The sequence below is a fragment of the Elephantulus edwardii genome, unplaced genomic scaffold (genome assembly GCF_000299155.1).
Source record: "Elephantulus edwardii isolate Elephantulus edwardi_28Jun2011 unplaced genomic scaffold, EleEdw1.0 scaffold00243, whole genome shotgun sequence".
Lineage (NCBI taxonomy): Eukaryota > Metazoa > Chordata > Mammalia > Macroscelidea > Macroscelididae > Elephantulus > Elephantulus edwardii.
Window position 1 is genome coordinate 4,192,266 of NW_006399993.1, and position 12,017 is coordinate 4,204,282.

The 12,017-nt window shown below is 47.0% G+C and overlaps 1 protein-coding gene across 1 annotated transcript in view; it reads left to right on the top strand.

Annotated features, from left to right (window-relative positions):
- Positions 1 to 12,017, top strand: part of ERI3 (ERI1 exoribonuclease family member 3) — a 176,826-nt gene that overhangs the window by 132,302 nt on the left and 32,507 nt on the right. The window contains exon 8 of the mRNA XM_006899009.1: positions 8,492 to 8,591. Within this exon, the coding sequence (XP_006899071.1) occupies positions 8,492 to 8,591 (100 nt within the window). The remainder of the gene's footprint in view (positions 1 to 8,491; positions 8,592 to 12,017) is intronic.

Below are 12,017 nucleotides of genomic sequence, written 5' to 3' on the forward strand. Positions count from 1 at the left end.
GAGCCTCAGAATCCTTGCCTCCAAGGAGCCACCCGGTTTAACCCTTTCCAGGACAAATCTATTTGTTTTCCTAGAAGTCCATGGTATTCTCAATACTATGTCATCTTTTGGGAGTGACATCTTGCTTTGCTCTTGAATATTGTGTGGGATGGTTTGCTTTCTTCGAGACATTGATATGTTCTTGATCTGATTCAAGGGAAAGGTCAGTTTAGAGCCACTGAGAGGAGCCTCTTATAGGTAAGACAGATCAAGTTGCTCTGAATTAGAGGCAAGTTGATTGACTGGACATGTAGGCATAGGTATGGAGACAAATGGGGTGGGGCAGGCTGGGGGTGGGGTAGACCAAAGGGTAGGACAATTATAGGGGCAGGTCAACCCCTTGGGGGACCTCACTCAGACCTCAGCTGTCCATGTGTGCTCACGATTGCGGTTCCTACTCAAATTCCAGCTTCCTACTCAAATTCCAGCTGTCCGTCTCCCACCCAGCAGTTCTCAATCAGTCGTCCCTCCCCAGTGGTAGTTATTAGGGGCCCTCGTGCAGCGGCCTCTGCCCATGCAGGGTCCTGGGTCGAACGGGATCAGAGAAGACTCAGTCAAATTCCCATAAAGCAGTGTGGCAACAGACCCACTTGTCTAAGTGGAGCTTAGGAAAATTCAGCCGATTTCTCACTAGCCTTTCTCCTGTCAGATGAGTCCCACAGAAGCTCGGCTAGTGGCTGGGACCGCAACGTGACTGTGACTTTGCATTCCTGTAGCTCCAAAACAAATTGTTCTAACAAAAGTTCTGACTCAGATTTCAATTGTCCACATCACACAACAGACCCACTGGGTCTTAGTGGGGCTTAAGAGAATTCAACCAATTTCTCCACTAAGCTTTCTCTTTTTCAGATGAGTCCCACACCAGCTCAGCTAATATCTTGCAGCTTTGGCCAGGTCCCCGGAGGCTTTGTGTTCCTGTAGCTCCAATACTAATTGTTCCAACAAAAGTTCTGATTCATATTCCTACTGTCCATGTCACACAAAACACCCACTGGGTCTTAGTGGAGCTTAAAAGAATTCAGCCAATTTCCCCACTAAGCTTTCTCCTTTCAGAAGAGTACCACAGAAGCTCAGCTAGTGGCTTCCAGCTTTGGTCAGGTCCACAGCATGACCACGGCTTTGTATTCCTGTAGTTCCAAAACTAATTGTTCCAACAAAAGTTCTGATTCAGATTCCTACTGTCCACGTCTCGCTGTGATAGTCGGTCTCTGTGTGGTGTGAAGGACTCTCTAGTGGCCTCTCTCTATGCAGCTTGCTATTCCTCTGGCTCTTCCAAATGTACTCTCCACTGCCACTATCTTGGAATCCTTAAGGCTCTTCTGAAGCACAGCAACTCAAAGACATTAATTCTTCTTCTGTTTTCCTTAGTCATTGTCCAACTCTCTGATGCATAGCAATTAATTGCAAAGACCATTGCCTGGATTAGGCATACCTTAGTCTCTAGACTGACATTGTTGCTTTTCAGTACTCTGGGGAGGTCCTTGACAGCAGATATTCCCAGTGCACTTCAGATTTCCTGACTACTGGTGTCAAGCGTGTTGATTGTGGAGCCAAGCAAGCTGTAATTCTTAACAATTTTAGCCTCTTCTTTCTCTCTATCATGGTGCTGCCAATTGTCCCAGTGGTGAGAATAATTGTCTTCTTGATGTTGAGCTTCAATCCATATTGAAGACTACAGTCCTTGACCTTCTGCAGCAAGTGCTTCAGGTCCTCCTCAGTTTCAGCAAGTAAGGTTGTGCCATTTGCATAATGGTTGTTGAGTCTTCCTTTAATCCTGATGCCACATTTCTCCTCTTAAAACCCATATAATACTACTTTTGCCTTACTCTATTGGTTGGGAAAAGTCACAAAAGCCCACCATATATCAGAGAGAATGTGCAAAGGCTATACCTCTTGAAAGCAGATAAGTCAAAATCCTATTCTAAGAACATGGAAGATGGAAAATCGTGCTGTGGCCACTATTGGGAAATACAGTCTGCTATATGCATGGACTGCTAAGAGAATAAAGAGGTCTGTCCTGGAAAGGGTAAAACCGTGCTGCTTCTTGGAAGCAAGGATTTTGAAACTCTGTCTGACATACTTGGGGCATGTTTTAAGCAAGGGACCAGTTCTTGGAGAGGGAAATCATGCTTGGAAGGGTGGAGGGACAGAGCAAGAGAGGAAGACCCTAGATGAGATGGATTGACTCAGTGGCTAGGGTAGTGGAAGTAGAAGTATCAGAGACGATGAAATTGGCTCAGGGTAGGACAGGGTCCAGGGCTGTTGTACACAGGGTTGCTGTAAGTTGGATTCAACACAATGGCACATAACAGCAACAGTAGGCTGAACCTAGAAAGTAGAGAGGGACCAGTGTTCTAAAAGGGAATGTGCATTTTCAGTTTCCCTATCATGGCACCAAGGGTATCTGGCAAAAAAGTGGGTATTCTTGATTTGATTTGCCTTAGGTTACCTGGCAGAAGGTACTGTTACCCTATTTTGAGCTTAGAGAGGTTGACTAACATAAAGGAAAAAGAAAACCCACCCACTGCTGTCAAAGTCATGTGGTTAATAACTGGTAAAATTTGGAATCAAACCCAGGTTTGTTAAACTCCTGAGCTGAACCATACTATTCCCCCCAACACTCAGATTGAGCCCTGAGTGACAAGGTAATAGATATGTGGCATGTATCATCCTAACTTTTATTTGTGACCTTGTTACTTGGTTCACCAGTTGTAGACATGTTGGTCAGTTGGAGACAGTGTCGTCATTAGGTACTGCACCATTGATTGATACAGTCCTGTGAACAGATGGGAAACTTGCCCTGGCCTGTGACATCCTCAAGCCCATCGTGACAGTCACCCTGTCAGTCCATTTCATTGAGGGTCGTCTTCTCTGTGCCTGACCCTCAGTCTTTCCCAGCATGGGGTCTTCTTCTAAGGACTGGTCCCTCTGGACAGTATGTCCAGAGTCATGAAGTTTCACCATCCTTGCCTGTGAGGAGCACCCTGATTGCACTTCTCCCAAGACAGATGTTTGTTCTTTTGGAGAAAAAGTTAGGTTGTGTTTAGTCTGCCAGACTTTGTCTCCTTTGCCCTTTTTAGAGTGTCATCTTTACAGCTTTGTCTCTGTTGGGCGCTTATAAATTGGTGAGTGATTTTGTTTAGTTCCTAGTTTTGCCTTAGATAGAGGACACCCAGAAGCGTGGTAGAGGCCTGTTTCTTCCCACCTCATGTGTTGTTTTTATGTACCGTAGAGTCAGAACCAACCCATAGCTGACCCTCCGGTGGGTTTTCAGAGACTGTTAATCACACACGAGGAAATTGCCCTTCTTTTTCCTGCAGAGCAGCTGGTGGCCTTGAGCTGCATGCCTTCAGGATTGTAGTGCAGCTTCTTGCCACTAGGCCACCAGCGCTCCCTCTCACCTCATAGGAGGCTGAATATGCTGGTGTCAGCTTGGAAGCTCTGAGTTTTCTAAAAGTCCTATAACAGTCTGTGCTCTGTCTGTAGTCTGAGCTGGTCCTAGCCCTCTAGCCTAGCCATTGCCCTGCTTACTCTGTGTCCACCCCATCCGCAGCCCCCTTGTAGTATGTGGATGGGCAAAGACTCCATAGCAGCTGTTGATGCTTCTCTTCTTGCCTCTTTGAAGGATCTGATGCTGCTGCCAATGTGGGCTACTTCATCTATTAAACCCAATACACTTGTCGCAGCTGCTAAGCCCCCGTAAGCCGCCGGGCGCCGTGTTTGTGATGGGACTGACAGTGCATGGAGGAGGCTGATTATACACGATTCCATTTCGCGGGCCCAGCAATGTAATTTCACAGGGCGATCAGCGTTTGCATGTAATAGCAGGCTGTGCTGAGGTGTCAGAATATTAAAGGCGCTAATGGCAAAGCTCCCTGTTACACAGGGGGCCACCCGCCGCGCCTACAGCAGGGCTGTGCGGCAGGCCCGTCGCAGATGGCTGGCCACTAAGCTAATGGGGCAGCAGCCAAGGCGGGCAGAGTTGTGAGAGGAGAGAGCCAGCCAGGAGCAGCTCGGCACCTGCTTCCCGGCGCATGGAAATTACAGCAGCCCAGGGGACGGGAAGTGTGCGTGCCTCCCTGGCATGGGCTCTGGGGTGCTTGGTAGACCCAGCTTCTTTTACACCTACTTCATTTGCCTCTGTGGCCTAGTATTAGGACCTTCCCTAAATGGGATTCAGGAGCTCCTCAGATGTTCTTCCGATTACCCCACCTTCCACCACCCCAAAGCCAGGAATCCTAGAGTCTTCTAGACTTTATGCTCTGCATAACTGGATAGATAGGCCTTAATGACTGGTGGATGTAGCTGGAGAACGGGCACTCAGAGGATCTGGAATCAGTGTTGTGAAAGAGATTTAGGCACAAGCTGTTTATTGGCAAGAGTTCTTAAAACAAAATTCCTACCTGATTTTGGTCAGAAAGCTGCTGGGCCTTTATCCTGTCCCATAGAGAAGATCCTCAGCGAGATGGGTGGACACAGTGACTGTAACAGCAGGCTCAGGTAGTCAACTTGAAGGCACCTGACAACCACAGTCTAGGCTGGAAGGAGAGGGAGTGCCTCAGGTGCCCACCTTAACTGCTCCAGCAACACCTGCATCCTCTGTTGTAACCAAGCTTGCACCTGCCCTTTGTGTTTGTCCCTGCTGTATCTTCTGCCTGGGGTTGTGTCCTTCCGTTCATTTGTCAAACTCTGAAGGCACTCCAATACCACTTGTGACGGGAAGCCTTCCTATGCTCCTTCAGTGTCATTTGGGTCTACGTGTTTTCTTTGTCCCCTGGGGACTGCCCACAGGGTTCACCTTCCCTGTTGCTCTTGCTCTGATGGTTTTCTGGAATCAGCCCTGACTTCTCACGTAGTCTCTATGAGACATAACCCACTTCGCCTTGCCCTTAGCTGGACTCCCAGAAGGATCTTTGTTATGATTCATAGATAGAATATAAAAGGGTTATGGGGGGCGGGGGGCGGGATGACATGAAGGATGGCAGAGTAACCAGAGAGAATGGTCACTCTGTGGGTATGTGTATGTCCATGGGGATGGGGGTAAGCTTTATAAATGGGTGATGGGAGTTTGGGCACAGGTACAGTGGGGCAACAGGTGCAACGACCACAGATAAGTAGGAGCATTGACTGCTAGAGGTTCCTCCTCTGTGCTCTCTGGGTGTCTATTTACTATCTGCTGACTGTGCGTCACGGGTTCCCAACATGGTGAGAGCTGTGAGGCGCTTGAAGTGCTGTGCCTAGGGTGTTCTGAGAGGCTGGTAGCTGTATCTGAGGGTTCAGCTCTGTGACATTACCTGGGGGAGACATGCCAGGGCTCTCAGCAGGAACAGCAGAGGCAGAACCCAGGCTGAAGGAGAGCAGTTTTAATTAACCGCTTTTAATATCATTTTGGACTTTGTCTGGTGTGTGAAAGCCCCGCTGGAAGCAGCATTTGTAAAAATTAAATCCCACTTATTAGGAGCTTGGCAGACCCATGTGCATGCACCGCCCCCTTCCCCTCTGCCGTGCGCCCCCCTTTGGAGGTGCTGGATGAGGCCATGTCACGGCAGCAATTGGTTAGCATGCCTTATCTGGGAATATGAAACTGCGGCATGACACCCGTGGCCATGGTGGAGATGCCAATTCATCTCGCCTCCCCTCTGACAAGCTAGACTGCCCTTCCTGAAAGGCATCCATCAGGCAGGATGGGGCTGCCTCCATGCCTGGTACCTCTGTTTTTGTGTCCTGGACTCCAGCTTGCCCTGGTGCATTCTGACCCTTGTCTGGTCCTCCTGGGCTCTGCCGCCCTCCATCTCCTTTACATAAGTCCCGGCCTGTGGAAGATCTTGGGGGGCGGTGTCATAATTATAATAATAATCTAATCGTGGTGACGTGTTGGGGCAAGCATCTAATGTTATCTGAAGTGGTCTTCCAGCTTAGCTGTGATAAGACTCAGGATGACGTGCAGATAACGTTGAGCTGCCCTGTCCTCAAGCCGCAGGCAGAGCGTAGGCCTCCGCAGCCCTGCCGCCCGCCCGCCACTTTAAGCCGGGAAGCGGCAGCACCTGCTAATGCAAGTGTTTAATATTTGATGGGCTGGGATAAAGCAGGATCACCTTCGAATTGAATTGAGTGTCAGCCGAGAATCTATTACTGAAATTCGGGTGTGATTTGACAGCAAAGTAGACGATGTTATTCTTCACTAGTTACTGCAATCTTCTCCCTGACATCACTTAAATATTTTTTTCTTTGCTTGAATAAACACACATTATCCTTCTTTTCCCCCCCCTTCCTTCCCTTTTTCCTTTTTAGAGGGGAAAAAAACCCCCTATCTAGCTTGCCTTCCCTGGGCTGATAGAGTAGATTGTTATTTCTTTATTTGTCCTATTAAATGGAATTTCTGATCATTTAATCCGGCCTTTGTAAGTGATTTTAAAGTACTTGAAAGCCGGCCCGCCACTGCTCTCTGGCCCACTGAGCTCCAGCTTCGGTCCTGACCATGCTCAGCCGATCTTCCAGCTGTGCACCACCCACTGGCTGCTTTCCCTGGCTCTGCCCTGGCTCTCAGCCAGCGTCCTCTCCTCTGTCCTTGAGCCTGTGCTCAGGCCCAATTTGTGGGTACAGCTGTAGCCTGGGAAAGGGTGGGAATTTGGGTTGTGACTGGTACCTCTATGGAAAAAGGAAAATGGCTTGCAGAGTGCTAAGATGTAAGTATGCTTTGCCCTCTATTGACCTGTGGGACCAGTGTGTTGATCCCTGCAGATGTGAAGGTAGTACCTTGGCCCAGGCACAGAAGCCTCCCATCTGGGCCCTCTTCCCTAAGACAAAGACTGTAGTGGAATGAGCTGTGGGATGGGCATTGCCTTTTTGACCATGGCAGGCTGTCACTTCAGTGCTATCAGTAGCTAACTTCTGAGAATTTGCCCAGTCTTCATTCTTATTAACCACTGTCTCATATAAGCTGTCACCCTCCTACCACAGGGAGGAAGCACAGTCTGGTGTTTGGGGACCTTGAATGTGAGGAGATAGGTAATATCTGAAGGATCAGCTAGTTAGCTATGTAGATCCACAGGTAAAGCATGGGATTCTTTTTAACAGCATCAGAGGAATTCAAGCCACATGAAGCCACTGAATTATGTTGCAACCCATGCAAGCTTTTATTTTTTTGGCCTCAGTTTCCCTGTTTGTGCCAGGTCAGTCATATCTAGTCTATGGGACTGCAGGCAAAGTGCTATCCTTTATCTCTTATCATGTGTCCCCTGTTCACACATAGAGGTTGCCAGAAGCCAGGTGTCACGGATAGGGTACAGAGGGGACAATGGAGTGCTGGGGACCTGAACAGATCGATGCCCTCAGCACTTCCTTCCCCAACCCCAGGAAAACAATTAAGCACAGATCGATAGTGGCCGCTTTGAATATGCATAAGTGAGCACTTGACCTTCAGCAGGAGCATCTGCTTCCCCAGTACATGCACATGCTCTTGCACACACAGACACGCTCACATACTCTTCTGGTGCTACCTTGCAGCTGCTCTGGTTGACCAGGTGACCTTACTCCCCTTCTCATTTGAGCCCTCAAATGATGCTCACAGCCTCTGCAGCCAGGCCTGTCTCAGGGTGAACATCAAAATGACTATAGGCAGGCGGTTGAACTCTGGACTTCAGTTTTCCTGTTTGTAGAGTGAGTTCAGATGTATTGGCCTCCAAAGTGCCCCCTGAAACTGGTCTCTGTGGCCAATAACATGAAGAGGGAGTAAGCAGTGTTAGAGGGCTTAGGCAGGGTACAAATCTAAGGAAAAGTGGGTAAAGAGGGTCTCCTGGTTACATAAGGGGTCCTGATCTTAGTAAACGGGTGCAGTCAGAGAAGAACCCTGGTAAGAGGTACCACTCAGGGCTGGGCAGCTTTGATGGGTGGGAGACAGTGTAAGGGGCTCCACAGAAGGAAGGTGCTTTCTGGTGAAGCAGGATAAAAAGGGGACTCTGGTGAGGTGGCATAATGAGAGTAAGCCCCTGGTGGGAAGATTTGGGGCACCAGAATAGTTCTGGAGTCAGAGCCTCTGTTTTTGCCCCGTTAATTTTTACTCTCCTCTCTCCCCATTCCCATCACTGTTAACCCTCCAAGATTCTAGCTATGTGTAAACATTTCCTTAGCTTTTTATATTAGTGGTCTTATACATAATTGTCCTTTTGACTTTTATGTCATACAGCATAATTTGTTCTTGATTCATCCATGTTGTGCAGTATTTCATACATTCTTGATTATTTTTCATTTATACATATTGTGTGAAGAACGTACCATAATTTCTTTAATCATTCTTCTGTTGATGGACAGTTGGATTGTTTCCAACTCTTGCTATTGTAAATAAAACGCTGCTGTAAACATGTGCATATATATATATATATATTAATCTTTATCAGTGGTATTTCTGTTCAGTCAGGGCCTCTTTTAACCACTCTTATCTCCTGTCTTCCAGGCTTACAGCTTCGCCATGGGCTGCTGGCCCAAGAATGGACTTCTAGACATGAACAAGGGCCTCAGCCTGCAGCACATAGGTCGACCCCACAGCGGCATTGGTCAGTCCCTCTGCATATCCCCCTGGCAGCTCGGTCAGTCCCTTGCCCACATGCCCCAGTCCCCTGACATACAGCGGGCTTCAGTGCCTTATTCAGGACCCTAATTGGGCTCTCTCCGTAGCTAGGAGATAGCAGTAGGGGAGAAAATAAGGGAGAGTGAGAAGGGAACACTGAGATGGACCTCTCAAAACATCCCTGAGGATGAGGCTGGAGCCCGAGCTTTGAGTGGTAACCTTGGATTCAGGCCAGTGTACCCCTGTTCATGGAGGCATCCTTAGTGGGTAATATCCTTCAAGGGGTGGGCACATGTCAGCTTACCCACCTCCCATGGAGCTGGAAGAGGTTGTTTAATATTGTTTCAAGTCTGTGGCCACTAAACTGAGCGATCAATGAGAGTTAAGGAGATGAATTATTTAAACCTCACCAGCTTTTAATTAGTCAGGGTCCTTCTGACCGATGGCTCCATCCACAGGGTATTGACTCCCCCCGCAGGAGCAGCAGCCTCCATTGAGCAGTGCTGAGTTGGGAGGGGCCACTTGGGGTACAAGGTAGGGAGTTTGTACCCCAGGGAAATTCTTAGGAGAGGTATGGAGTAGCCGTCATTCCAGGCAATCAGGTGGGGAGACTGTGCTAGATATCCCAGTGCTGATAGTATTTGTCTATGAGTAGCTGTATGTCAGTGTCTAATAGTTGGAATGTGCCCATATATTTTTATGTCTGTTTGAGCGGATATGGGTGTGGGCATATCTTTTTCTGAGGGTATGTGTTTGTATAGGGAAGCAGCCATCAACCTGTATGCATCTGTCAGAAAGTATATTTGTTTGCATGTATCTTATTTGTGTGCATGTGCACATGTATTCATGCAAATGCTATCCAGCGAGGTACGACAGGCAGAGTTGGGCTTTGTTTCAGTAGGGAATAGCCTGAGTATTCCTGGATGATGTTATGACAGTATTATAACCTTAATGCCTTTGGGAAAGTATAAATTTGATGGGAGACTGGAGAGATACACTAGAAAGACCGGAGCATCAAACCAGTTAACTGCTACACACTAGCCCATCATGCATCACATAGTCACTGGGACCTAGTGGGTGCTTAGCATATTTAGTGGAAGCTCCTGTCCTCGGTGAGTTCACATCCTGGGAGGAAGCCGAAAATGAAATAGGCAATTGTCTCCACCTAGAAATGACTGAAATAAAAGGACCTAGCCTGTCCCCAGGGTGGTTTTCCTTTCCTCACCAGCTCTGGTAACTACTGTGTCATTTACATCTCACCAACATCTGAGGTGTCCTTTATCACTCTTTCTGAAACATTCCAAAGCTCTGCCAAGGCTGAGGGAAAAAGCATTCTACAAGGTTTCCACAGTGACTGCTCTTCACTTCCGAAGGAACTATTCCATACACCCTAGTTGTTTTTGTTGTCATTAGGGCCATTGAGTTAAGTAGGACTCTTAGAGACCTTAGGAACAAGGGCTTAGAACCCTGTCCTACCTTGAGGCAACTTCAAGTCTGTGACACACAATACCCCATTGTCACAGTAACTGTGTCATTCCATCTCATCCAAGGTCTTCCTCTCCTACACTGACCTCCTACCCTTCTAAGCATGATGTCCTTCTCTAAGGACTGGTCCCTTCTGACAAATTCCCAAACTATGTGACATGGAGCTTCAAAGTCCTTGCCTCCAATAAGCAACTTGATTTCACCCTCTCTAGGACCTGTTTGTTCTCTTGGCTGTTCATGGTATGTTCCATACTCTTCTCCAGCACCACAACTCAAAGACATCAATTCTTCTGTCATCCTTACTCTCTGCCCTTCATAGCAAACAGTTGAGAAGACCGTGGCCTGTGTTAGACATACCTTAGTCTCTAGACTAACATGGTTGCTCTTTAGCAATCTGGAGAGGTCCTTAACAGCAGATTTTCCCAATGCATCTCATCTTTGCCAATTCATCTTTTGATTTCCTGACTGCAGGTGCCAGGTGTGTTTACTTTGGATCTAAGCAAGGTGAACTCACTAACAACTTCAGTCTTTTATCTATCATGATGCTGACAATTGGCCTGATGGTTAGGATTTTTGTTTTCTTAGTATTGAGATGCAATCCATATTGAAGACTGCACTGATCTTGGTTCTTGCATAGATCCTTGATCTCTTCTGTAGAAAGTGCTTTAAGTCCTCCTCAGTTTTGGCGAGCAAGGTTATATCATCTGGATAATGCAGGTTGTTCATAAGTCTTCCTCTAATCCTGATGCCACTTCATGCAGTACAGCTTCTCAGACTGTTCAGTATATTGATTGAAAAGGTATGGAGAAAGGATACATCCTTGATGCACTCCTATCTTGATTTTGTATCATGTAGTGTTCCCTTGCTCTGTTCAGACAGTATCTTCTTGGTCTAGGTCTAGGTTTTGCATGAGCACAATCAAGTATTTTGGGATCCCCATTATTCTCAATGTTAGCCACAGTTTGCTGTGATCCACATAGTAAAATGCCTTTACATAGTCAATAAAACACAAATAGGCTTCCTTCTGGTATCCCCTGCTTTCAGCTGAGATAACATCTGACATCAGTGATGATATCCCTAGTGCCCCTTCTAAACCCAGCTTGTATCTCTGGCAGTTCTCTGTCGATATGCTGTTCTAGTTCTTGGAGATATCAGACCCATCAAGACAGTCTTCTGGGGAGGTCAGTGGGAAGTTTCCTGGAGTCAAGGATACTGGAATTTGAGGATCTTTGAAGTATTTAATAAGATTTTGTAGATGGGCCTGTATAGAGAAGCTCTAACAGGTAAGTGATTTCCTTTGACTGGAATGGGAAGTTCTGGTTAGAAAATAAGCAGAAATAAGCAGGGTCTTGACTGTCAAGTTAGAGGGTGTGGATATTTTTTTGAGATTTTGAGGAGATGTAGGAGGTTTGTGAATAAGAAACTGATGTGGTCAGAGCTCTGATTCAGAATCAGCAAGGAGTTTAGTGCTTCACTAAACTGTTTAATATAGGTGCTCAGTGAATATTAAAGTTAAAAAACAAATCCTGGTAGCCTAGTGTGTAAGGAGTTGCACTGCCAACTCAAAGGCAGGTTATTAAAATCTGCCAACTGCTCAGTGGGAGAAAGAAAGAAGGGCAGTCTACTTCTATGCAGTTTATGCCCTCTGAAAACTCACTGGAGGGTCAGTTCTGACCCAATGACACATAAAAATAACAGCAATAAATACTAGATAAATAAATAGGTAAGTGAATAATAAATAAATGTTGTTGTTGTTGTTGTTATGTGCCGTCGAGTCGCCTGCGACTCATAGCGACCCTGTGTACAACAGCCCTAAACTCCGCTCTGTCCTATGCCAATCGCACTGTCTCTGACACTCCCATCCCAATTATCCCAGTCACTGAATCAATCCACCTCATAGAGGGCCTTCCTCTCCTGCGCTGTCCCT